The sequence below is a fragment of the Erythrolamprus reginae genome, chromosome 13, assembly GCF_031021105.1.
Source record: "Erythrolamprus reginae isolate rEryReg1 chromosome 13, rEryReg1.hap1, whole genome shotgun sequence".
Classification (NCBI taxonomy): domain Eukaryota; kingdom Metazoa; phylum Chordata; class Lepidosauria; order Squamata; family Dipsadidae; genus Erythrolamprus; species Erythrolamprus reginae.
The window spans coordinates 9,406,317-9,433,934 of NC_091962.1; the positions used below are offsets into that span (position 1 = coordinate 9,406,317).

General features: G+C 40.1%; 1 protein-coding gene across 4 annotated transcripts in view; it reads left to right on the forward strand.

Annotated features, from left to right (window-relative positions):
* The window catches only part of PCP4L1 (Purkinje cell protein 4 like 1), a 59,533-nt gene extending 32,895 nt beyond the window's left edge, over positions 1 to 26,638 (forward strand). For 2 of the 4 annotated variants that reach the window (XM_070766150.1, XM_070766151.1), the window contains exons 2-3: positions 19,493 to 19,547; positions 26,156 to 26,638. In XM_070766150.1, the coding sequence (XP_070622251.1) occupies positions 19,493 to 19,547; positions 26,156 to 26,301 (201 nt within the window). In that variant the 3' untranslated portion in view covers positions 26,302 to 26,638. The remainder of the gene's footprint in view (positions 1 to 19,492; positions 19,548 to 26,155) is intronic. The other 2 variants (XR_011560491.1, XR_011560492.1) reach the window with 2 other exon arrangements.
* The last annotated feature ends 980 nt before the right edge of the window (positions 26,639 to 27,618 follow it).

Here is a 27,618-nt window from a genome sequence, read left to right on the forward strand (position 1 = left end):
TCGACTTTGGTTCTGTTCCTGTCTCCCCCGCCCCATATTTTTCATTTCCCAGCGACCAGTTAGGTCCCACAGAGTGGGCCTTCTCCAGCTCCCGTCAACTAAACAATGTCGTTTGGCGGGGCCCAAGGGAAGAGCCTTCTCTGTGGCGGCCCCGGCCCTCTGGAACCAACTCTCCCCCAGAGATTAGAGTTGCCGCCACCCTCCTCACCTTTCGTAAGCTCCTTAAAACCCACCTCTGCCATCAGGCATGGGGGAATTGAGATACTCTTTCCCCCTAGGCCTTTACAACTTATGCATGGTATGTTTGCTTGTAGGTATGATTGGTTTTAAAATAAGGGTTTTTTAGTTGTTGTAGTATTGGATTTACATGCTGTTTTTATTATTGTTGTTAGCCGCCCCGAGTCTACGGAGAGAGGCGGCATACAAATCCAATAAATGAATGAATGAATGAATGAATGAATAAATAAATAAATTTCTGCGCAGACGCGCGCCCAAGCAGCACAGGTGGGAGCGAACCGGCAATGAGGCAACTTCGAACCCACCACCCTTGATCCGCCCGACTCCGATAGACCCCCGTTCGTCAAATAAAACTAGGAGGAAAGAAAAACAAAGAAGCATAAACAGAGCTCGAAACATTAAATCCAACCAGACAGCCTAGCGAATAATTGTTAAATAACATTTTCCTCAAATCCGAAGAGTGTTTACTTTGCTGTTTTTTTGGGGTTTTTTTCAAATCTGGCTTTTGCAGAGGAGAAGTTTGTGAGCCTGGTTTCTCCCCCCTCCCTTCCTTTAATCCTCAATTTGACAAATGTAGAGGTTTTATCTCTCTCTCTGGCTGCTGTGTTTTCGTAATTCTCAACTCTGCCCTTTATTTTTTTAAACCGTTCTGGACATAAAGCTACCCGAGTGGGTTTTGACGGGAGTGATCTGTCTAAGCCCTGTCGATAAATAAATAAACGGAGGAAGACAATCTGTTGCAAAGCTAGCAGTTTTTTTAAGCTGGCCCTATGCTGTCCGTCATTGATGGCTCTTTTTAATTATTTTTAATGCCTCGGGTTTCCTTTCTGATGTTCGGGTTTTAATTGCAGTCTGCCAAGGAGATCTCCAGCGTCCGCGGGATAAATCAATTTAATAAATAGATTGAACCAACTCCCTGACACTTTCTTTCATCCCCAAAGTAGACGGGAGCAAATCTGACGTTTGGAGGAAGCCGAGTACGAAAATCCGTACCTTTTTTTTTTTTGCTAGCTTGGTTAGGACAACCTATGATAGTTGGCTTATTTGACAGGCAAACACGAGGGTAAACGTTTGGCGGGGCGGGGTGGCCTAAGCATCCTGCGAGAATTCGATCCATGCCGTGGCAAGCGGGGTGAAGGAAGTTCAATCTGTAAAGGTTTGCTTGCATGTTGATTTAATTTTCGGAAGCTCCGCCTCTTGCGAGAACATCCTAACTTGGTTTGTTAACCTGGGTTGCAGGTTGGATCGACTACAGCAGAGGTGGGTTCCTTCTGGCTCGGACTGGCTCTATAGAACTGGTAGCGGGAATTCCCCCACTGCCCCGTTCACCAAACCAGCACGCGGTAGCCAGCTGAACCACCTCTCTCAGCGGCACTATAGATGCCGCCATCTTGTTTTTCACTTCTGCACATGGGCAGAAGCTGGGTTTTAAGTACTGCGCATGTACTGGGCGTGTGGGGAAGCGAACCAGCAGTGAGGTAAACCAGAATCCACCCCTGTTAATGGTTTCCTACTGGTATGGTCCTACTGGCACCCAAGGACCAGTCTGACAAGAATAGAATAGAATAGAATAGAAAAGAAAATACAGAATATATAGAATAGAATAAAGAATAGAATAGAATGGAGAATAGTATAGAATAGAATGAATAGAATAGAAAATATAGAATAGAATAAATAGAATAAAATAAAATAGAGAATAGAATAGAATAAAGAATAGAATAGAAAATATAGGATAGGATAGGCTAGAATATATAGAATAGAACAGAATAGAATAGAATAGAATAGAGAATAGAATGAAGAATAGAATAGAAAATAGAGACTAGGATAGGATAGAATATATAGAATAGAATAGAACAGAATAGAACAGAGTAGAATAGAGAATAGAATAGAAAATAGAGAATAGAATAAATAGAATAGAATAAAATATAGAATAGAACAGAATAGAATAGAATAGAATGAAGAATAGAATAGAAAATAGAGAATAGGATAGGATAGAATATATAGAATAGAACAGAACAGAATAGAATAGAGAATAGAATGAAGAATAGAATAGAAAATAGAGAATAGAATAAATAGAATAAAATAAAATATAGAATAGAACAGAACAGAATAGAATAGAATAGAGAATAGAATGAAGAATAGAATGAAGAATAGAATAGAAAATATAGAATAGAATAATTTGGAATAAAATAGAGAATAGAATATAATAGATTAGAATAGAATAGAATTTTATTTGCCGTGTGATAGGACACACAAGGAATTTGTCTTGGTAAATATCCTGGAAAGGTTTGGAGAAAGGATTCGTGGAGAACATCTCAATTTAATCTTTTTTTTTTTTTTTTAAACACTTGGGACTGGATAGAATTGAGTCAAGATTGCAGAACCGAGAAAAGTACCGTATTGATTTGCAAAACGCAGCCAGTTGGCATGAAGCTAACTTAAGGCTGCAGTGTCCTTATCACCTCGCGGCTTGACTATTGCAATGCGCTCTACATGGGGCTACCCTTGCCAAGTGTTTGGAGACTTCAAAGTAGACCCACATTACTCAAAATGCTCTGCACCAGCTTCCAATTGGTCAAAATCTCCCATCTCTGGATGCCGGTGGCCTATCCGAAGCCTTTCAACGTTTGGGGTTCATTCAACCCAGATGAAGGGCAGGATTTTGGCTGATCATTGAAAACCACGCAGAACATTCGGACCAAAAAATGGGCTGTTTAAAAAAAAAATAAAAATAAACCCTCATCTTTATTTTGGAGGTAGCGACAGATTTTAATTTTCCTGGGCTCCAAGATCACCGCAGATGGGGAGTGAAGTTAAAGAAATTTAATCAAAAGGAATTAAAAGATCCTTGCTCCTGGGATAGAAATCTAGACACCATCCTAAAAAAACCCAGAGATTTTGCCCTGCTAACAAAAGTGCATATAGTCAAGGCGATGGTTTCCCAGTTGCAATTTATGGCTGTGAAAGTTGGAGCATAAGGAAGGCCGAATGCCAAAGAATTGAGTCCTTTGAACTCTAGTGCTGGACTGCAAGGTGATCCAACCGGTCAATCCTAGAGGAGATCAACCCTGACCGCTCTTTAGAAGGCCAGATCCTGAAGATGAAACTCAAAACACAGTGATACCTCGTCTTACGAACTTAATTGGTTCCGGGACGAGGTTCCCAAGGGGAAAAGTTCGTAAGACGAAACAATGTTTCCCATAGGAATCAATGGAAAAGCGATTAATGCGTGCAAGCCCAAAACTCACCCCTTTTGCCAGCCGAAGTGCCCGTTTTTGCGCTGCTGGGATTCCCCTGAGGCTCCCTTCCATGGGAAACCCCACCTCCGGACTTCCGTGTTTTTGCAATGCTGTGATTTCGCTGAGGCTCCCCCTCGCTGGGAAACCCCACCTCCAGACCTGCGTTGCCAGCGAAGCACCCGGTTTTGCGCTGCTGGGATTCCCCTGCTGCATCGGAAAAACACGGAAGTCCAGAGGTGGGGGTTCCCATGGAGGGGAGCCTCAGGGGAATCCCAGCAATGCAAAAACGGGCGCTTTGCTGGCAACGGAAGTCTGGAGGTGGGGTTTCCTATGGAGGGGAGCCTCAGGGCAATCCCAGCAATGCAAAAACAGGCGCTTTGCTGGCAATGGAAATCCAGAGGTGGGGTTTCCCATGGAGGGGAGCCTCAGGGGAATCCCAGCAATGCAAAAACGGGCGCTTTGCTGGCAACGGAAGTCCGGAGGTGGGGTTTCCCAGTGGCGGTGGCTTGGGTTCGTAAGGTGAAAATAGTTCGGAAGAAGAGGCAAAAAAATCTTAAACCCCAGGTTCATGTCTCGAAAAGTTCGTATGACGAGGGGTTCGTAAGACGAGGTATCACTGTACTTTGGCCACCTAATGAGAAGGAAGGACTCACTGGAGAAGAGCCCGATGTTGGGAACGATGGAGGGCGAAAGAAGAAGGGGACGACAGAGAACGAGGGGGCTGGATGGAGTCACTGAAGTAGTTGGTGTGAGCTTAAATGGACTCCAGAGGATGGTAGAGGACCAGAAGGCTTGGAGCAATGTTGCCCATGGGGTTGCAATGGGTCGGCCACAACTTCACAACTAACAAAACCAACAACAATCTTATTTATTTATTTATTTGTATCCAAAAGACTCTGTCCTCAGTTAAGGACATAGATGGGGCTCGCCGCATTGACCATTCTCCCTTTCCCCCCCTCTCTTCTTTTGACCCCCACGTTCTTCCTTCTCCAATGCCTAAAATTGATTTTAATTACTTATTTATGGGTGCTCGAATTGTCTCCCTTGGAAACGGCGTGCCGAGACACTCCTGGGTTTGTTTGAAGGTCAAAGTCCGTTGGCGATACTTTTATGAGCTCCTGTTTTGCATCTATCGATTTACTTAGCGTGCGGCCCCCGAATTAAAAACGATGATATTTAACTGCGCCTTGGCAAATAAAAGGGCAGCTTAAATATTTAACAATGCTAATAAACTCCACGTGGCATCCAGTTGGTAAACGTGCTACTCCATTATCGAAACATTTAAATATGTCAAAGATAAGAAGTGTTTTTAATAGGAAAGCGAACACAAGAACAAGGGGGCACAATCTGAAGTTAGTTGGGGGAAAGATCAAAAGCAACGTGAGAAAATATTATTTGACTGAAAGAGTAGTAGATCCTTGGAACAAACTTCCAGCAGACGTGGTTGGTAAATCCACAGTAGCTGAATTTAAACCTGCCTGGGATAAACATAGATCCATGCTAAGATAAAATACAGGAAATAGTATAAGGGCAGACTAGATGGACCACGAGGTCTTTTTCTGCTGTCAGTCTTCTATGTTTCTATCCAATTGCCTCCATTCTACCCTGAACGAAGGAACTATGGAATCTCTTTTAAAAAGGGGGAATTTAATAAGGGGAATTTAATAAGGATAATCTTCCAAAGAGATGCATGAATTTTCAAGTTTGCATAGTATTTGAAAGCAGCCCGAGAGACACGGGGCGAAGTAAATCTATAATTAAGCCGCTCTCCAAAAGGCTCTTAGCAAAATTCAACTTCATCGTCCTCTTCCTCCCTCCCTGGCTTCAGTTCTGTAAAATGCACAATATTCAACACCTTAAATTTCTCGTTCATGGTTCAAATCTTCTGGGAAGGGTGGGATTTCGGGGCTGTAAATTCCTACATGTTGAAGGTGTGCCTTTCGTCCTTCCTTCTCTCTAGGATGTCCTTATTTCATGACACCTGCGTGACTTTTTGCCATCCTCCTATATATATATATATATATAATTTTTCCCATTTATGGAAGCAAATTCCATCTGGGTTTTCTCTCTTTCCACCACCCCGAAAATGCCTCGTTTTCTCCCCTCTGTTTCTACCCGGGTGATGATCGGAACATATGCTACTGTTTCTTCTATGTCTCTCTTTTTTTTCCCCTGTCTGCAATGGTGTGTTCATTATGGGATGGATTTGCAGTCGCCTCGGCAACAGAGGGAAGGAGAGACCTCAAGGAGAAAGGCTTTAGGAAAAGAAAAAAAAAGGGGGGGGGAATAATTTGTCTTCTAAAATATGGGGCAAATGGTATAATGGGTTGGATAAAGAAAAAGAAATAAAATATATAGCATAGAGTTGATATTAATTGAGAACATATAGAGATGTAAAAGCCTGAAGAGACAATAATGTGTGATAGATAGAAAAGTTTAGAATTGAAGACTGTTCATTGTAGTGAATTAACTATAGAATTAACTATTTAATATGAATAACTGTAATATTAATGATTAAAAAAACCTACAAAACACCAAATATGAGAGGGTAAACATGTTAAACGATACGAACAACTGCTTAAGATATGGAAAGATATAAGTAAGGACAAGACAAGTTAAGCAGGAAACAGGGGAAGGACAATGTCGTTTGGCGGGACCCAGGGGAAGAGCCTTCTCTGTGGCGGCCCCGGCCCTCTGGAACCAACTCCCCCCAGAGATTAGAATAGCCCCCACCCTCCTTGCCTTTAGTAAGCTTCTTAAAACCCACCTCTGTCGTCAGGCATGGGGGAATTAAGATATTCTTTCCCCCTAGGCTTCTACAATTTATGTATGGTACGTTTGTTTGTATGATTGGTTTTAAAATAAGGGTTTTTAGCTACTTTAGTATTGGATTGTTGCATGTTGTTTTTACCACGAGTCTACGTGGTTAACTCTTTTTCAATTATATTTTTTGATATTTTTCTTTTCATATTGTAACTTAAATTTGTTAAATACATTGTATATGCGTTTTTTTTAAAAAAAACAAAACAAAAATCATATATATCTAATTGCCTTTCGAAATGTGGTGGGAGTGGAGGGAAGGAAAGATTTGAGAACTGGGCAAGATCAGGATGATGGGAACGGTAGTCCCAGCCACGAGGGGGTTAGGAGGGATGGATTCCTTTCCTGCTTTTCAAGAAAATTAACTTTATTTATCCGTCCGCCAGCGATTTGTGTCATGAACAAAAAAGCCAGCAATTATTCAGGCTTCGCTGGATGGTTTAAAAGCTTTTAGTGGCTGCCCTCAATTCTTTAACCGCGGATATTTTTAAGCTAGGTTGGGTTTTTTCGGGTTTTTGGGTATTGCGCTGGTCCAGGAAACAGGCTCATTCAGGAAAAACATAAAGGGAGTTTTTGCATGGGCTTTGTAGTGGAAAGAAGAGTTTGGTTTGTACAATACGAGTACATAGAAACATAGAAGATTGACGGCAGAAAAAGACCTCCTGGTCCCATCTAGTCTGCCCTTATACTATTTCCTGTATTTTATCTTAGGGTGGATCTATTTTTATCCCAGGCATGTTTACATTCAGTTACTGTGGATTTACCAACCACGTCTGCTGGAAGTTTGTTCCAAGCATCTACTACTCTTTCAATAAAATATTTTCTCATGTTACTTCTAATCTTTCCCCGATTGTGCCCCCTTGTTCTTGTGTTCACTTTCCTATTAAAAACACTTCCCTGCTGAACCTTATTTAACCCTTTAACATATTTAAATGTTTCAATCATGCCCCCCCCTTTCCCTTCTGTCCTCCAGACTATGAAGTCTTTCCTGATAAATTTTATGCTTCAGACCTTCCACCATCTTTGTAGCCCATCTTTTTGTAGGTGAGGTCTCCAGAACTGAACACAGTATTCCAGTACAAAGGAGAAGCAGAGGTATATAATAACTGAGAAGTGGAGGGTGAACAAAAGAAGTGAGAAAGAGAAGGAAAAAGAAATAGAGGCAGGAAGATAGAGAGGGAGGAAGGGATGGGAGGAAAGGAAGGAAGGAAGGAAGGAAGGAAGGAAGGAAGGAAGGAAGGAAGGAAGGGGAAGTACATAGAGTAAAGGAGAAAGGAAGGAAGGAAAAGAAAGAAAAGGAAAAAGAGATAGAGAATAAGAAAGAAAGAAAAAAGAGAGAAAGAGAATAAGAATGAAAGAAAGAAGAAAGAAAGAAAGAAAGAAAGAAAGAGAAAGAGAAATAATAAGAATAAGAATAAGAAAGAAGGAAAGAAAGAAAAAGAAAGAAAGAGAATAAGAAAGAAAGAGAATAAGAAAGAAAGAAAGAAAGAAAGAAAGAAAGAAAAAGAGAAAGAGAATAAGAAAGAAAGAAAGAAAAGAAAGAGAAAGAATAAGAAAGAAAGAAAGAAAGAAAGAGAAAGAATAAGAAAGAAAGAAAAGAAGAAAAGAAAGAAAGAAAGAAAGAGAAAGAATAAGAAAGAAAAAAAGAAAGAAAAAGAGAAAGAGAATAAGAAAGAAAGAAAAAGAGAAAGAGAAAGAATAAGAAAGAAAGAAAGAAAGAAAGAGAAAGAGAATAAGAAAGAAAGAAAAAAAGAAAGAAAGAGAAAGAATAAGAAAGAAAGAAAAAGAGAAAGAGAATAAGAAAGAAAGAAAGAAAAAGAAAGAGAAAGAGAATAAGAAAGAAAGAAAAAGAGAAAGAGAATAAGAAAGAAAGAAAGAAAGAAAGAAAGAGAAAGAGAATAAGAAAGAAAGAAAGAAAGAAAAAGAGAAAGAGAATAAGAAAGAAAGAAAAAGAAAGAGAATAAGAACGAAAGAAAGAAAGAAAAAGAGATAGATTTTATTTCCACAAAATGTAATTAGCTTATGGAACTCCCTGCCACAAAGTGTGCTAACAGCAGAAACTTCGCTGTGATTTGCTGAGAGACAACCTGGCCAATGAACAACTCAATTGAAATGGGGGGGGGAAGCAAATACTGAAAGTATTTTTTCCTGAAAACAAGAGAGGGGGGGGGAGAGGGAGAGAGAGAGAATGGGAGCAGCTGGGTAACAACTATCCAAGTTTATAGTGCTGTGTTATGGATGTTTTTAATTTCAACCCATCCCCAAAGGTCGCAAGATTTTTACCGCTTTACAAACCCTATAAATAAGTAAATTAAAAAATCATGGAGGCTTAGCTTGGCAGAGCCTGGGTGTCGTGCCCGGGGGCTAAAATGTGGATTTGCAAAACACAGAGATAGTGGTGCCCAGCCTGGCAATTTGTGATCTGTCTTAAGCCCACTCAGAGTCACTTGCTTGAATGGCGCAGCTTTGGAAAATGAACAATTTGGACCCATCCATCCATCTTCTGATTCAGTCCAGAAAAGGTTGGGAGTCACAGCACCCCGTTTTAACCGAGGTTAGGGCACACTGGAAGATCCATCTGTGGAATAACTGAATAATAAGAGTCAGAAGGGACCTTGAGGGTTCTCTAGACCAACCCCTTGCTCAAGTAGGTGGCCCTTATCCCAGGACAGAAAAATGGTTGTCCAATCTCTTCTTGAAAACCCCCGGTGATGGGAAAGGGAGGGAGGGAGGGAGGGAGGGAGGAAGGAAGGAAAGAAAGAAGGAAGGAAGGAAGGAAGGAAGGAGGAATATGGATGTCAGAAAGGAATGAATGAAGGAAGGAATATGGATGTCAAGAAGGAAGGGAGGAAGAGGAAGAAAGAAGGAAGGAAGGAAGGAATATGGATGTCAAGAAGGAAGGAAGGGAAGAAAGAAGGAAGGAAGAAAGGAAGGATTATGGATGTCAGGAAGGAAGGAAGGGAAGAAAGAAGAAAGGAAAGAAAGAAGGAAGGAATATGGATGTCAGAAATGAATGAATGAATGAAGGAATATGGATGTCAAGAAGGAAGGGAGGAAGAGAAAGAAAGAAGAAATGAAGGAAGGAATATGGATGTCAGGAAGGAAGGAAAGAAAGAAGGAAGGAAGGAGGAATATGAATGTCAGAAATGAAGGAAGGAAGGAAGGAAGGAAGGAATATGGATGTCAAGAAGGAAGGGAGGAAGAGAAGGAAGGAAGGAAGGAATATGGATGTCAAGAAGGAAGGGAGGAAGAGAAGAAAGGAAGGAAGGAAGGAAGGATAGCACCCACAACTTCTGGTGGCAAGCCATTCCACTGGTTAACTGTTCACTGTTAGGAAGTTTCTCCCTCGTTCCAGGTTGCTTCTCTCCTTGATTAGTTTCCATCCATTGCTTGTCTTGCCTTCAGGTGTTTGGGAGAATAGGTTGAAAACCACCACCACCACCACCCCAAATATTGTGACCTTGCTATTATGTCCCCCTGGTCCTTCTTTTCATTAAACAAGACACCCCCCAATTCCAGCCACATATCATATCACATAAGTCTAGCGCATATAATTATCTGCCACAATGTCCTACCGGTCAATTACTACTTCAGCTTCAACCACAACAATACACGAGCCCACGAGAAGGAAGGAAGGAGGAATATGGATGTCAGGAAGGAAGGAAAGAAAGAAGGAAGGAAGGAGGAATATGGATGTCAGGAAGGAAGGAAAGAAAGAAGGAAGGAAGGAGGAATATGGATGTCAGGAATGAAGGAAGGAAGGAAGGAAGGAGGAATATGGATGTCAGGAAGGAAGGAAAGAAGGAAGGAAAGAAAGAAGGAAGGAAGGAAGGAAGGAAGGAGGAATATGGATGTCAGGAAGGAAAGAAAGAAGGAAGGAAGGAAGGAAGGAGGAATATGGATGTCAGAAATGAAGGAGGAAGAGAAAGAAAGAAGGAAGGAAGGAATATGGATGTCAAGAAGGAAGGAAGGAAGGGAGGAAGGAAGGAAGGAAGGAGGAATATGGATGACAGGAAGGAAGGAAAGGAAGAAGGAAGGAAGGAGGAATATGGATGTCAGAAATGAAGGAAGGAAGGAAGGAAGGAAGGAAGGAGGAATATGGATGACAGGAAGGAAAGAAAGAAGGAAGGAAGGAGGATTGGATGTCAGAAATGAAGGAAGGAAGGAAGGAATATGGATGTCAAGAAGGAAGGGAGGAAGAGAAAGAAGGAAGGAAGGAATATGGATGTCTTGCCTTCAGGTGTTTGGGAGAATAGGTTGAAAACCACCACCACCACCCCAAATATTGTGACCCTGCTATTATGTCCCCTTGGTCCTTCTTTTCATTAAACGAGACATCCCCAATTCGAGCCACCATTCTTCATATCACATTAGTCTAGTGCATATAATTATCTTCCACAATGTCCTATCGGTCAATTACTACTTCAGCTTAAACCACAACAATACACGAGCCCACAATAGAGACAAACTTAAGGTAAATCACTCCAAACTTTGCAGAAAATACGACTTCAGTAACAGATTGGCCAATGGCTGGAATGCAGTACCTGATTCTATGGTTCCTTTCTCAGGACTCCAAACCTTTAACCTTAGATTGTCTACCGTGGACCTCACCCCATTCCTAAGAGGTCTGAAAGGGGCGTGCATAAGCGCACCAATGTGCCTGCCATCCCTGTCCTTATATTCCCTTTTTTTTGTATCCATTTCACATATTCATAACCATGTTTATATGTATGTCTGTAGTCCTATACATGCTTGACGGAATAAATAAATAAGATAAATAAATACCCTGTTTCTCCCCCAAAATAAGACCTCCCCTGATAATAAGCCCAATTGGGCTTTTGAGTGCATGGCAATAAGGCCAAGCGCTTATTTCAGGGTTCAAAAAAAATACAAGACAGGGTCTTATTTTTGAGGACACACGGTATCTGTCTATCATCTATCTATCATCTATCTACCTCTTCTCTATATATATCTGTTTTCTCTCTGTGTGTCTATCTATCTTCTCTGTTTATTTTTTATCTATCTATGTTTATAGCTATCTATCATCTATCTATCAATCCTTCTATCTATCTATCTATCTATCTATCTATCAATCTATCTATCTATCTATCTATCTATCCATCCTTCCATCTGTCTGTCTGTCTATCTTCTATCAATCTCTATCTCATATATACTGTATGTCTATCTATCTATTATTAACTATCGATCTATCGATCAATCGATCTATATTTATTTTTTATTTTTTTTATTTTATTCATTTGTCCAATATACAAATACATAGGAAGAAAAATAGACATGTAGTAATATATATAAGGGTAAAGTGAACTTAGAGGAGAGGATATATGAAAGAAAGAAAATATATATGATAAGTGAGAGAAATGAAAGACAATTGGACAGGGGACGAAAGGCACACCAGTGCACTTATGTACACCCCTTACTGGCCTCTTAGGAACCTGGAGAGGTCAATCGTGGAGAGTCTAAGGGAGAAATGTTGGGGGTTAGGGGTTGACACAATTGAGTCCGATAATGAGTTCCACGCTTCGATAACTCGATTGTTGAAATCATATTTTTTACAGTCAAGTTTGGAACGGTTCATATTAAGTTTGAATCTGTTGCGTGCTCTTGTGTTGTTGCGGTTGAAGCTGAAGTAGTCATTGACCGGTAGGACGTTGCAGCATATGATCTTGTGGGCAATATTCAAATCGTGTTTTAGGCGCCGTAGTTCTAGGCTTTCTAGGCCCATATATCTCATATATAGTCTCTTATCTTTCTGATAGATAGACAGAGAGATAGAAAGATCTATCTCTATATCTATCATCTATCGATCTATCTTTATCTCATATATATCTATATCTCTTGTCTTTCTATCTTTCTCTCTCTCTCTATCTATCTATCTATCTATCATCTATCGATCTATCTTTATTTCATATATATCTATATCTCTTGTCTTTCTATCTTTCTCTCTCTCTTTCTCTCTATCATCTATCAATCTATCTTTATCTCATATATATCTACCGTATATCTCTTGTCTTTCTCTCTCTCTCTCTCTCTATCTTTCTATCATCTATTGATCTATCTTTATCTCATATCTCTTGTCTTTCTATCTTTCTCTCTCTCTCTATCATCTATCGATCTATCTTTATCTCAAATATATCTATATCTCTTCTCTTTGTATCTATCTTCCTACCTACCTACCTAGCTACCTATCCTGTTTCTCCCCAAAATAAGACCTCCCCTGATAATAAGCACAATCAAGCTTTTCAGTGCATGGCAATAAGGCCAAGCACTTATATCGGTGTTCAAAAAATAATAATAATAATAATATTGTTATTTTCAAGGAAACACAGGTAAATAAATCAATAAATATTTCAGTCCTCTAATCCTCTTTGTTGCTCTTCTCTGCACTCATATCAGATGCAGAAAATCAGGAAAAGGTCACGGTACATTGTTCTGCCTTGCTCCAAAGGCGGGTTGGCGTTAAATTCTACATTATCCTGTTCCTTCGCTCCACCTCTCCGCCCTATCGCTGGCAGATCCTGAGTGGCAGCAAGAGGGTGATGGGTATTGTTATCCCAGCAGGGAACCTGGCCTTGAAATCAGTTGGAAAGCACAGAGAGAGAGAGAGAGAAACATTTGGCTGGGGGGTGGGGGAAACTCCCTGGGGGCTTCCGCAGAGCATCATAGGCAAACGAAAAAGCTTTATTGAGTTGGTATAGAGCGCTGGTGAGACCACATTTGGAGACCTCTGGAATTCTGGAGACCTCACCTACAAAAAGAGATGGATAAAATTGAACGGGTCCAAAGACGGGCTACAAAAAGTGTGGAAGGTCTTCAGCATAAAACTTATCAGGAAAGACTTCATGGACTCAATATTTATTTATTTTATTTCTTTATTCATTTGTCCAATACACAAATACATAGGAAGAAAAATAGACATTTAGTAAATATATATAAGGGTAAAGTGAACTTAGAGGAGAGGATATATGAAAGAAAGAAAATATATATGATGTGAGAGAAAGGAAAGACAACTGGACAGGGGACGAAAGGCACACCAGTGCACTTATGCACGCCCCTTACTGGCCTCTTAGGAACCTGGAGAGGTCAATTGTGGAGAGTCTAAGGGAGAAATGTTGGGGGTTAGGGGTTGACACAATTGAGTCCGGCAATGAGTTCCACGCTTCGATAACTCGATTGTTGAAATCATATTTTTTACAGTCAAGTTTGGAGCGGTTCGTATTAAGTTTCAATCTGTTGCGTGCTCTTGTGTTGTTGCGGTTGAAGCTGAAGTAATCATTGACCGGTAGGACGTTGCATATGTAGAGTCTGGAGGACAGAAGGGAAAGGGGGGACATGATCAAAACATTTAAATATGAGAAAGGGTTACATAAGGTTCAGGAGTGAACCCAAGAACCAGGGGGCACAATCGGAGGTGAGTTGGGGGAAAGATCAGAAGCAATGTGAGAAAATATCATTTTACCGAAAGAGTAGTAGATGCTTGGAACAAACCTCCAGCAGACGTGGTTGGTAAATCCACAGTAACTGAATTTAAACATGCCTGGGATAAACATAGATCCATCCTAAGATAAAATACAGGAAATAGTATAAGGGCAGACTAGATTGAACCACGAGGTGTTTTTCTGCCGTCAATCTTCTATGTTTCTATGTTTATTTACTTATTTTGCCAATTTATACAATATAGCGACTCCTCTCCTCCTCAAGTGACTCTGGACAGATTGCTAGAAAAACAAGAAATAAAACCACACCGCAAAATCTATAGAGGCAGTCCTTGACTTAGAAACATAGAAACATAGAAGACTGACGGCAGAAAAAGACCTCATGGTCCATCTAGTCTGCCCTTATACTATTTCCTGTGTTTTATCTTAGGATGGATCTATGTTTATCCCAGGCATGTTTAAATTCAGTTACTGTGGATTTACCAACCACGTCTGCTGGAAGTTTGTTCCAAGGATCTACTACTCTTTCAGTGAAATAATATTTTTAGAACCATTCATTTAGTGATGGAAGTTATAACAGCGCTGAAGAAAAGACTTAGGACCATTTTTCATCTTTACAATCCTTAACAATGGTCGTAAAACCAAGTATATATGGATGGAAGCGATATTTTGGGGAGAAATATATAAGTAGGGATGTCTTGGTAAACATGTTGTATGGATGGATGTTTGTGCAAGTTTGGGGTGACAAAAAAATGATATACATTGCTCAAAAAAATAAAGGGAACACTCAAAGAACACATGAAGGAATGAAATCTTCTCATTGAATACTGTGCTCTGTACAAAGTTGAATGTGCTGAGAACATGTGGAATTGACTGTCAATCAATGTTGCTTCCTAAGCGGACCGTTGGATTTCACAGAAGTTTGATTTACCTGGAGTTCTATTCTGTGGTTGAAGTGTTCCCATTATTTTTTTTGAGCAGGGTATATAAAAAAAAATAGTTTGTAGATTGTTCTGAGTTCGGGTTTTGCCCCGTGTAATATTTTGAGTGTCTATGCGACGTTTTGGTGAAATCACATTCACCATCATCAGGCTGAAGTTGTAAGCTTCGTGCTGCTGTAGATATAGTTTCCGCGCATGAGCAAGTAGTAAAATCCAAGATGGCGGCGAGTTACTAATTGTTTTAAGCACCCACTCCGAGTCTTCAGAGAAGGGTGGCATACAAATCTAATAAATAATAATAATAATAACAACAACAATAACAACTGTGGGACTTCCAACTTCAGACTGACCGAATTCTGAAGCATAACACACCAGACATCCTTATTGTGGAGAAAAAGAAAGTATGGATCATCAACATCGCAATCCCAGGAGACAGCAGAATTGAGGAGAAGCAGCTAGAGAAATTAGTGAAATACGAAGATCTAAAAATCGAGCTGCAACGACTCTGGCATAAGCCCGTGAAAGTGGTCCCAGTGGTCCTTAGCACGCTGGGCGCAGTGCCAAAGGATCTCGTCGGACATTTGAAAACCATCGGAATTGACAAAATCTCCATCTGTCAATTGCAAAAGGCCGCTTTACTGGGATCGGCACACATAATTCGCCGCTACATCATGCAGTCCTACGTGCTTGGGAAGCGCCCGACTGGTGATGAAATACGAAATCCAGCATAGTGATCTCGTTTGCTGTGTTGCATTGACATAATAATAATAATAATAATAATAATAATAATAATAATAATAAGTTTGGTTTTATAATAAGGGTTTTTAGTTGTTTTATCATTGGATTGTCACATGCTGTTTTTATCATTGTTGTTAGTCGCCTCGAGTCTATGTAGAGGGGTGGCATACAAATCCAATAAATTATTATTAATAATAATAATAATCTCTGCTCTGAGACTAGGAAATTGTGCAAAAAGTTCACACACACACATACACACACATACCCTTCTCACTCTCTCTCTCTCTCTTTTTTGCAATTTCTCCTACCTCCTGCCCCCCCGCCCCCTGCTATGCAGGAGGAACCAAAGAGAGTTAAATTAAATTGCTCTTTTTTTCCCTGCTTAATTGCCCGCTGGGGTCTAATAAAGATCAGATGTACGCAGCCACTCCGAGCTGTTCAGGGAATCCGAGCGGTTTTTTGCTTTCTGGTTTTCCCCAGCCAGGTTGTGAACAAGCGAGCAACCTTGGGAAGGATACAACCACAACACCTGTTCAAATCTCTCCCCTTCCCTGAAACATAGAAACATAGAAGTCTGACAGCAGAAAAAGACCTCATGATCCATCTAGTTTTCCCTTATACTATTTTCTGTATTTTATCTTAGGATGGATCTTTGTTTATCCCAAGCATGTTTAAATTCAGTTACTGTGGATTTATCTACCACGTCTGCTGGAAGTTTGTTCCAATGATCTACTACTCTTTCAGTAAAATAATATTTTCTCGTGTTGCTTTTGATCTTTCCCCCAACTAACCTCAGATTGTGTCCCCTTGTTCTTGTGTTCACTTTCCTATTAAAAACACTTCCCTCCTGGACCTTATTTAACCCTTTCACATATTTAAATGTTTCGATCATGTCCCCCCCCCTTTTCCTTCTGTCCTCCAGACTATACAGATGGAGTCCATGAAGTCTTTCCTGATACGTTTTAGGCTTAAGACCTTCCACCATTCTTGTAGCCCGTTTTTGGACCCGTTCAATTTTATCCATATCTTTTTGTAGGTGAGGTCTCCAGAATTGAACACAGTATTATTCCAAATGGGGTCTCACCAGCGCTCTTTATAAGGGGATCATAATCTCCCTCTTCCTGCTTGTTATACCTCTAGGTATGCAGCCAAGCATCCTACTTGCTTTCCCTACCGCCTGACTGCACTGTTCACCCATTTTGAGACGGTCAGAAATCACGACCCCTAAATCCTTCTCTTCTGAAGTTTTTGCTAACACAGAACTGCCAATACAATACTGAAGCTCTTTTCAGGGGACTTTCCCCCAATCCAACCTGCCTACTTCCTGCCCTGGGTCACACCAGCCTGCTTGAGAAATGGTCGCAACGCCCAGGTTCATTAGCATCATCTAATGAGCCGAGGTGGCGCAGTACTGCAGGCCACTGTAGATCTACAGGTCAGCGGTTCAAATCTCATCGCCGGCTCAAGGTGGACTCAGCCTTCCATCCTTCCGAGCGTGGGTAAAATGAGGACCCGGATTGTGGGGGCAAATATGCTGGCTATTGCTAACATGTTGTAAGCCGCTTTGAGTCTATATATAGATATATTTTCTACTAATATTTGATATAAAAAATACCCAAATTTCTAAATTCCACAGGGCAATAATACAGCAATACAAATGCACTAGAGTGCCTTCCGTCCCCTGTCCTATTGCTCTCCTATATCTCCTATACCTTTCTTCTATTCCTCTATCTCTTCTTCTATTCTTTCGTTGATATGTTCTATTACTTTATCTTCTTTTCTATTCTTTCTTAGATATATTTTACTATGAGTATCTCCTCTATAACCTTCATCATGTATTTTACTATGTGTATATAGATATATACCCACTAAAACCCTCATTGTGTATTGGACAAAATAAATAAATAAAATATATCAAAAATAATAATAAAAGGATCTAAAAATCTTTATACTTTATCAATACTTTATCAATACTTTAAAAAGATCATCCTTATTCTTGTTTTAAAAATTTCAATCTATTTTAAAAAGACAATATACCGTATATAATTTCAAATCAATATTAATTAGCTAATTAAATAGTCTTATTTGTTAATATAAAATTTACAGTAATATAATTACTAAATGTCCAAATAAAAACAAAAAAGGAGAGAAAATGTAACCAGGAATACAGTAGAAAATAGAAAGAATTTTTTTTAATCCAGACAACAACAACCTACTACTGGAAATTTGAGTCTTTAAAAAATTGAATAAATAAAATAAATAAATCTATACACAGAGAGAGAGAGAAAAAATCTGTTTCCATCTGTCGTCTTCTCTTTCTATCACCTCCCTTTTCTCCTTCTTAATGTAGCCGCTCATCCACTAATGAATGAATAATGTATAGCTTGCGGGTACCTGCTTCAGTTATCTGGCGCTAAGCGGCTTGCTGTAGTCACATGGAGTATACAGGACATGGATTGCACTCCGTAACATGTTCACACACACACACACCCCTACCTACCTGGCATATAATTATTGTTTCCTATATTATATATATATGTATGTATGTATGTTTGCATGCATGCATGCATGCATGCATGCATATATATAATTCTACGATGCTATTCGTGTGTAGCATATTGTGGTTAGATTTATCTTCTGCATCTGAAAGGGAAAATGATGATGCACAGAGAGAGAGAGATAATAGGATTAGAGGATAGACAGAGATGGATGATAAATAGATAGGTAGATGATACAGAGCAATAGAAAGACACACACAGAGAGACAATAGAGATAGATGATAGAAAGAAAGATAGAAAGTGAGATAGATACATAGATAGATACATAGATAGATACATAGATACATAGATGATAGATAGATGATAGATAGATAGATAGATAGATAGATAGATAGATACATTGATAGATAGATAGATGATAGATAGATAGATAGATAGATGATAGATTGATAGATAGATGATAGATAGATAGATAGATAGATGATAGATAGATAGATAGATAGATAGATAGATAGATGATAGATTGATAGATTGATAGATAGATGATAGATTGATAGATAGATGATAGATAGATAGATAGATAGATAGATGATAGATAGATAGATGATAGATAGATAGATAGATAGATGATAGATTGATAGATAGATGATAGATAGATAGATAGATGATAGATAGATAGATAGATAGATGATAGATAGATAGATAGATAGATAGATAGATAGATACATACATACATACATACATACATACATACATACATACATACATACATACATTGATAGATAGATGATGGATAGAGAGAGAGAATTCTAGGTTTTAACTTGTTTTTCTTAATATTAGATTTGTATTTATTGTATTGTTATTGCTGTTGTGAGCCGCCCCGAGTCCTCGGAGAGGGCCGGCATACAAATATTATTATTATTATTATTATTATTATTATTATTATTATTATTATTATTATTACTACTACTACTACTACTATTATTATTACTACTACTACTATTATTGTTGTTGTTGTTATCATTATTATTATTATTATTGAATGATTAAATAGATAAGAGAGAGAGAGATGGAAAGAAGGGGAAAAGAAGGGGAAAAGGAAGGACAGGGAGGAATAGACAGATAAATAGATTAATTTGGTGGCCTATAAATTCTTGTGGAACCCATTTGGAAAACTACAGGCAGAAAACGTCTTTCAAACGGATGCAGAATTCGTGTTGGGGAAAGAGGCGCAGAAGAAGAAAATATTTCCGAAAACCCAAAACCTCCTTTCGGCAGGGATGGGGGAAAAAAGCCTACTGCGCTCCTGCAAAAAAAAACAAAAACCCAACTCATTCCACAAAACAATTTTTAAAAAAATAAATAAATAGTAACAGGTCATGCGACCAGCCCTCTGTTCCGAAGCTTTGCCCCTCTGGAACGATCCCCCAGGGGAGGAATCGGGATCCTGATGACTTGGCAACCAGGAAAGTCACCTTCCCCAAACCAGCATGTGTCTCAAAACCGCCTTCTCTCTTCCTTTCTCTCTCTCCCCCTCAATTGAATTCTCTTTTTCTTCTCCACAGCTCACCTCCAATGAGTCACCAATCTCCAGAGAGGTTGCCAGGGCAGAAGAGAAAGGTGAGTATGTATGTATGTACAGTATGTATGTATGTATGGAAGCACAAAAAACGCTAAGGACATGTATGCAAGAGACTTGAAAACTGCGCGTACTGCGCAGCGATCGCTATTGGCGCGCTGTCCTTTTCCCTACCGGTAGCAACTTACTACTGGTAGGTAGGTGTGTGTGTATACAGTGTTCCCTCACTTTTCGCAGGGGATGCGTTCCGAGACCGCCTGCGAAAGTTGAATTTCCACGAAGCAGAGATGCGGAAGTAAATACACTATTTTTGGCTATGAACAGTATCACAAGCCTTCCCTTAACACTTTAAACCCACCTCTGCCGTCAGGCATGGGGGAATTAAGATTTATTTATTTTATTTATTTATTTATTTATTGGATTTGTATGCCGCCCCTCTCCGCAGACTCGGGGCGGCTAACAACAATAAAACAGTATATAACAAATCCAATACTAAAAACAGTTAAAAGCCCAATTATATAAAAACCAATCATACATACAGACATACCATGCATAAAATTGTAAAGGCCTAGGGGGAAAGAATATCTCAGCTCCCCTATGCCTGGCGGCAGAGGTGGGTTTTAAGCAACTTTCGAAAGGCAAGGAGGGTGGGGGCAATTCTAATCTCTGGGGGGGGGAGTTGGTTCCAGAGGGCCGGGGCCGCCACAGAGAAGGCTCTTCCTCTGGGTCCCACCAAGCGACATTGTTTGGTTGACGGGACCCGGAGAAGACTGACTCTGTGGAACCTGACTGGTCGCTGGGATTCGTGCGGCAGAAGGCGGTCCCTGAGGTAATCTTGTCCGGTGCCATGAAGGGCTTTATAGGTCATAACCAACACTTTGAATTGTGACCGGAAACTGATCGGCAACCAATGCAGACTGCAGGGTGTTGGTGTGACATGGGCATATTTGGGAAAGCCCATGATTGCTCTCGCAGCTGCATTCTGCACGATCTGAAGTTTCCGAACACTTTTCAAAGGTAGCCCCATGTAGAGAGCGTTACAGTAGTCGAGCCTCGAGGTGATGAGGGCATGAGATACTCTTTCCCCCTAGGCCTTTACAATTTTATGCATGGGATGTCTGTATGTATGTTTGGTTTTTATATTAATGGGTTTTTAAATCATTTTTAGTATTGGATTATTATTGTATACTGTCTTATTATTGCTGTTAGCCGCCCCGAGTCTCCAGAGAGGGGCGGCATACAAATCCAATAAATAATAATAATAATAATAATAATAATAATAATAATCATCATCATCATCATCATCATCATCTCCCAAATTGCAATTTGCCATTCCCTTAGCAACCATTTAGATTATTACTCACCATATTTATTTATTAAAGTTCATTAAAAAAATATTTATTAAAGGCAGACGAAAGTTTGGCGATGACATATGACGTCATTGGGTGGGAAAAACCGTGGTATAGGGGAAAAACCCGCGAAGTATTTTTTTAATAAATATTTTTGAAAAACCGTGGTATAGACTTTTCGCAAAGTTCGAACCCGCGAAAATCGAGGGAACATTGTATATGTATATAGTGGAACCTCAGTTAGTGAACACCATCCGTTCCGGAAAGCTGGTTGCAGTCTTAAATGTTCACTATCCGAAATAATTTCCCCCCCTAAGAAATAACAGAAAGAGAAATAATTGGTTCCCAGTCCCTGTTGACTTGCTAATACAGTGGTACCTCTACTTAAGAACTTAATTCGTTCCGCGACCAGGTTCTTAAGTAGAAACGTTCTTAAGTAGAAGCCATTTTTCCCATAGGAATCAATGTAAAAGCAAATAATGCATGCGAACCCATTTGGAAAGAAATAAAAGCTCGGAATTTGGGAGGGAGGAGGAGGAGGAAGAAGAGGAAGAGGACAGTCGCTGCCGAAGGAAGAAGGTGAGGTGAGGGGAATCAAAAAAATCCAAAACTTTAAGGCTTAAAAAAAAAAAGAGGGACTCTGAGGCGGCAAGGAGGAGCACGCGCCTCCCATACACCCGGCGTGAGGCTGCCTCCCATACAGTGCGCCACAGAGAGAAACCCAGGGGGAATGGCAGGAAACTGGCTGGGCCTTCGTGCCGCTCTCAAATTTCCTGGGAAATTTTTCCGGGCTTGGGTTTGTAAGTGGAAAATAATAATAATAATAATAATAATAATAATAATAATAATAATAATAATTCATTAGATTTGTATGCCGCCCCTCTCCGAAGACTCGGGGCGGCTCACAACAATAATAAAAACAATATTACAAGAAACAAATCTAATATTAAGAACATATAAAACTTAGTTCTTAAGAAGAGGCAAAAAACTCCTGAACACCCGGTTCTTATCTAGAAAAGTTCTTAAGTAGAGGCGTTCTTAAGTGGAGGTACCACTGCAAATGTACTGTATATACGTATATATATATATATTTATTTATTTTGTCTAATACACAATGAGGGTTTTAGTGGGTATACTGTATATATATACACATAGTAAAATACATGATGAAGGTTATAGAGGAGATATGGTGCCATGAAGGGCTTTATAGGTCATAACCAACACTTTGAATTGTGACCAGAAACTGATCGGCAACCAATGCAGACTGCGGAGTGTTGGTGTGACATGGGCATATTTGGGAAAGCCCATGATTGCTCTCGCAGCTGCATTCTGCATGATCTGAAGTTTCCGAACACTTTTCAAAGGTAGCCCCATGTAGAGAGCGTTACAGTAGTCGAGCCTCGAGGTGATGAGGGCATGAGTGACTGTGAGCAGGGAGTCCCGGTCCAGATAGGGCCGGAGCTGGTGCACCAGGCGAACCTGGGCAAATGCCCCCCTCGCCACAGCTGAAAGATGTTTCTCTAAAGTGAGCTGTGGTTCGAGGAGGACGTCCAAGTTGCGGACCCTCTCTGAGGGGGGTCAGTAATTCCCCCCCCCAGGGTGATGGACAGACAGATGGAATTGTCCTTGGGAGGCAAAACCCACAGCCACTCCGTCTTATCCGGGTTGAGTTTGAGTCTGTTGACACCCATCCAGACCCCAACAGCCTCCAGACACCGGCACATCACTTCCACTGCTTCGCTGACTGGACATGGGGTGGAGATGTAAAGCTGGGTATCATCCGGATACTGATGATACCTCACCCCATGCCCTTGGATGATCTCACCCAGCGGTTTCATGTAGATATTAAATAGTAGGGGGGAGAGGACTGACCCCTGAGGCACCCCACAAGGGAGCAACCTAGAGGTCGACCTCTGACCCTCCAACTCTTGCTTTTGTTTCTTGGATAGGTGGTTCAGAGTTCCTTTTTAATTGCCGTTATTTGTGGGATTGTTTTCTTTCTGTTTGTCCTTATTGCTTTTACAAATAACTCAAGGCACTCACTTCTGTTTTCCCACAATTCTGGGAGGTAGGTTGGGCTGACAGGCCGGGCTCACCCAAAATCAGCCAATTATCTTTCATACCTCCGGAACCGCCTGCTACCGCACGAATCCCAGCGGCCGATAAGGTCCCACAGAGTTGGCCTTCTCCGGGTCCCGTCGACTAAACAATGTCGTCTGGCGGGCCCCAGGGGAAGAGCCTTCTCTGTGGTGGCCCCGGCCTTCTGGAATCAACTCCCCCCGGAAATTAGAACTGCTCCCACCCTCCTTGTCTCCCGTAAACTACTTAAGACCCATCTATACCGCCAGGCATGGGGGATTTGAGACACCTTTCCCCCAGGCTTATTATAATTTATGTTTGGTATGTATGTGCTGTTCGGTTTTTTAAATTGATAGGGTTTTTAGTTTTTTCTTAATATTAGATTTGTGCCTGTACAATATTGTTTTATCGCTTGTTGTGAGCCACCCCGAGTCTTCGGAGAGGGGCGGAATACAAATCTAATAAATTATTATTATTATTATTATTATTATTATTATTATTATTATTATGTCTAAAGTGGGATTAGAAGTCACCGCCTCCTGGTGACTGGTCCAAAGTTACTCTCTGGCTTTCCTGACTAAGCTTGAACTCATGGTACTGTTTCCCCCTCTGCAAAAAAACAACAACCTGTGAGGTAGGCTCGGTGGAGAGAGACGGACTAATCTTGGGTTCACCTGTAGGCGAGAACTCAGCACCTCATCTGGTATCTTCCCCATTTATCCTTTGCGAAAAGGATGGAGGGAAGAGATAAAGAGGCAGGGATGCTCTTTCGCCCCATTGGATGGCGGTTGCTAGGCAACAGGGAAGCAGTGTTGCTTTCGGTCTATGTTCCATTATAGGCGGTTGTCTGCTTACCTTGTTGCTAGGTTACCTTGTCCGCTTGTAAGTTTATTTATTTATTTATTTTGTCCAATGCACAATGAGAGTTTTAGTGGATATATATATATTGACCTATCCAGATTCCTAAGAGGTCAGTAAGGGGCGAGTACAAGTGCACTAGAGTGCCTTCCGTCCCCTGTCCTATTGCTCTCCTATATCCCCTATTCCTTTCTTCTATTCCCATATCTCTTCTTTCATTGATATGTTCTATTACTGTACCTACTTTTCTATTCTTTCATAGATATATTTTACTATGAGTATCTCCTTTATAACCGTCATCATGTATTTTACTATGTGTGTGTGTGTATATATATATATATGTAGATTGTTCTACGAATATATATATATATATATTGTTCTACGAATATATATATATATATTCGTAGATTTTCACAGGTATATGTATGTAGATTGTTCTGAGTTCGGGTTTTGCCCCGTGTAATATTTTGAGTGTATATATATATATATATATACACACACACACACATAGTAAAATACATGATGAAGGTTATAGAGGAGATACTCATAGTAAAATATATCTAAGAAAGAATAGAAAAGAAGATACAGTAATAGAACATATCAATGAAAGAATAGAAGAAGAGATATAGGAATAGAAGAAAGGAATAGGGGATATAGGAGAGCAATAGGACAAGGGACAGAAGGCACTCTACTGCACTTGTAATCACCCCTTACTGACCTCTTAGGAATCTGGATAGGTCAACCATAGATAATCTAAGGGTAAAGTTAACGCAATGCCCAGAAATCTTGGTTCCCTTTACTATTTTTTCCCCACCCAATATCCAAGGATAAAAATGTGTTTTTTTTAAAAAAAATCTTGGTGTATTTTAATGATGTGGGGTACACAATTGTTGGGTTTTTTTAAACTGTAATTAATCTCTGGAGTTTGGTCAGTAAAATATTGCCAAAAAAAAAATAGACTAACTTTCTGGGAGTTGAACCTTGGGGTTAGATTTATATATATGGCTAGCTGATGAGGCCAGAACAAGGCCAAATATATATTTGAGTCCCTTTAGGATTGGGAACTGTAGAGAAAAAGAATAAAAAACTGTACAAAAAGAAATGAATGAATTTGAAAAAATACAACTAAATCACACACCCAGGATTTAAAAAAAAAAAACATAACAAGAGCATTGGGGCAAATCTATAGGCAAATATAAAAACCGTGATTTCTAAGTCTGCAAGATACCGAAGGTGAAAATCCATTCTCTGCATTTTAAATTTTTTATTTACTGTATTTATTATCCTGCCTATCCATCTATATGTATGTATGTATGTATGTATGTATGTATGTATGTATGTATGTATGTATGTATCTATGTATCTATGTATCTATCTATCTATCTATCTATCTATCTATCTATCTATCTATCTATCTATCTATCTATCTATCTAATCTATTTCTATCCATCCATCCATCCTATTTTCATTTATCTATTTTACTCCCTCCCTCATCTACAATCTATCTGTCTGCCCATCCATCCATCTTATTTTCATCTAGCTGGATGGATGGACGGACGGACAGATGGATGGATGGATGGACAGACTGACGGACGGATGGACAGATAGATATGAGAGAGGGGGAGGGAGGGAAATAAATTAGATAGATGATAGATGAAAATAGTATCGATTGTTCAATGGAGGGATAGATAGATAGATAGATAGATAGATAGATAGATAGATAGATAGATAGATAGATAGATAGATAGAAGAGATAGATAGATAGATAGAAGAGATAGATAGATAGAAGAGATAGATAGATAGATAGATAGATAGATAGATAGAGATAGATAGATAGATAAGATAGATTAGATAGATAGATAGATTAGATAGATAGATAGATAGATAGATAGATAGATAGATAGATAGATAGATAGATAGATTAGATAAATTAGATAGATAGATAGCTAGGATAGATAGATAGATAGATAGATAGATAGATAGATAGATAGATAGAAGAGATAGATAGATAGATAGATAGATAGATAGAAGAGATAGATAGATAGATAGATAGATAGATAAGATAGATAAATAGATAGATAGATAGATAGAAGAGATAGATAGATAGATTAGATAGATTAGATAGATAGATAGATAAGATAGATAGATAGATAGATTAGATAAATTAGATAGATAGATAGATAGATAGATAGATAGATAGATAGATAGATAGATAGATAGATAGATAGATTATTCCTCACTCTGGTGACTTCCGGTGGTGGTGGTGGTGGTGGTGGTGGAGGGGGTCTGATTTGGTCTAACGAGGGTCTCATTTGCAAAATGTTGGGGGGGAAAACCTGCAACAATTGTTTTCTCTCCCGCAGACAAAGTCGAAAACCCCAAGAAAACAGAACCGGAAGAAGAAGAAATTGATATTGATTTAAATGCCCCGGAGACGGAGAAGGCCGCTCTCGCCATCCAGGGGAAATTCCGGCGTTTCCAAAAACGGAAGCAAGACCCCAGTTCCTGAGCCTTTCCAGAGTCTTCCCACCTCGCCTTGACGCGCTTTCTCCTCCTCCTGTTCCCCCGAAACCCCACCGCGATTCCATTTCCTCTCTTCTCTTCCCACCCTGACGACGGAAGGTCCCTCTGACCTGTCCATTCATTTTAATTTTTTGCACGTCCTGGGAAAAATGGCCAAAGCAGAGGAAGGAATGGGGTGGGGTAGGTGGAAGGGGCCGCTAAGCACACGGCCGTTCTACTTTTGCTCCCCCGGAAGCCACTGAATACGGGCAGAGCGAGAGATGTCGTTTCGGTCCACGACTTACGGCCAACAAGTGGTCGAGGTTACAACGGGCTCTTTTTTTTTTTTAAGAAAAAAAATATCTACTTATGACCTATCCTCGGAGTTACGACTGCCGTGCCTCTGTTGGCCCCGGGAGTCGCAATTGGGTGCCCTCGGCAACTGGCTTGTGTTTGAGATGGTTGCGACATCCCACGGTTGTAGTTTACAATCTTATTTTTTTTCAAAAAAAAAAAAAAAAGAGCCATTCGGAAGAAACGATTGTGTGATTCGACGGCTGTCGTAAAAAACAGTTGTAAAATTGAGTCCGGTGTTGTGGCGCCTCAGCTTACAACCACAATGACGGCTGAAATTCAATGTTTTTTGCTGTGGTTATAAGCCGAGGACAACATACAAGTGGGAAGCCTAGTTTAGGAAGATTGAGAATAGTCGTTGGTTATTTTGAATCTTTGGAACCAAATTCTTTGTCCTTTTTTTCCTTCCAATCTATCGTCAAGGGAGAGGTTGTTACTCTATAAAATAGAAGGTTGGGAGTTTAATTTTTCTTTTAGGTGATGGTGCTTTGATGCCAACTTCTAAACATTTACAGCAAAGAGGCCACATTGAAAGGAAATTGGTCTAAACCAGGGGTAGGCAAAATTCGCTCTTCTAAGAGTTGGCTAACATGATTGGCACGGGAATTCTGGGTGTTGAAGTCCACAAGTAATAGAAGAGCCAACTTTGCCTGCCCCTGATCTAAACCATCCCTGTGAGGTTGAGTCTCAAAAACTCTTCAAACCTTGCTATAAAGTTTGGGTCCTTTGGGTACCAAATCCTTTGCCTGCCAAAGGCCCCTTGCAAAATTGCAAAATCGGAAAAATTCGCAAGTTAGGATTCTAAAACGGGTCTGTTTTTTGTGTCCCAACGGGTCGCCAAATTTTTTCCTTCCCTGCCTAAGACCGACGATCTAGGGGTTATCAACTCGTGGCTCTGGAGTCACCAGGGAGTTTTTGGTTAGGATAGGTAGAGGGAAAAAAATGACATTGTGCAGGAAGAGACTCTATG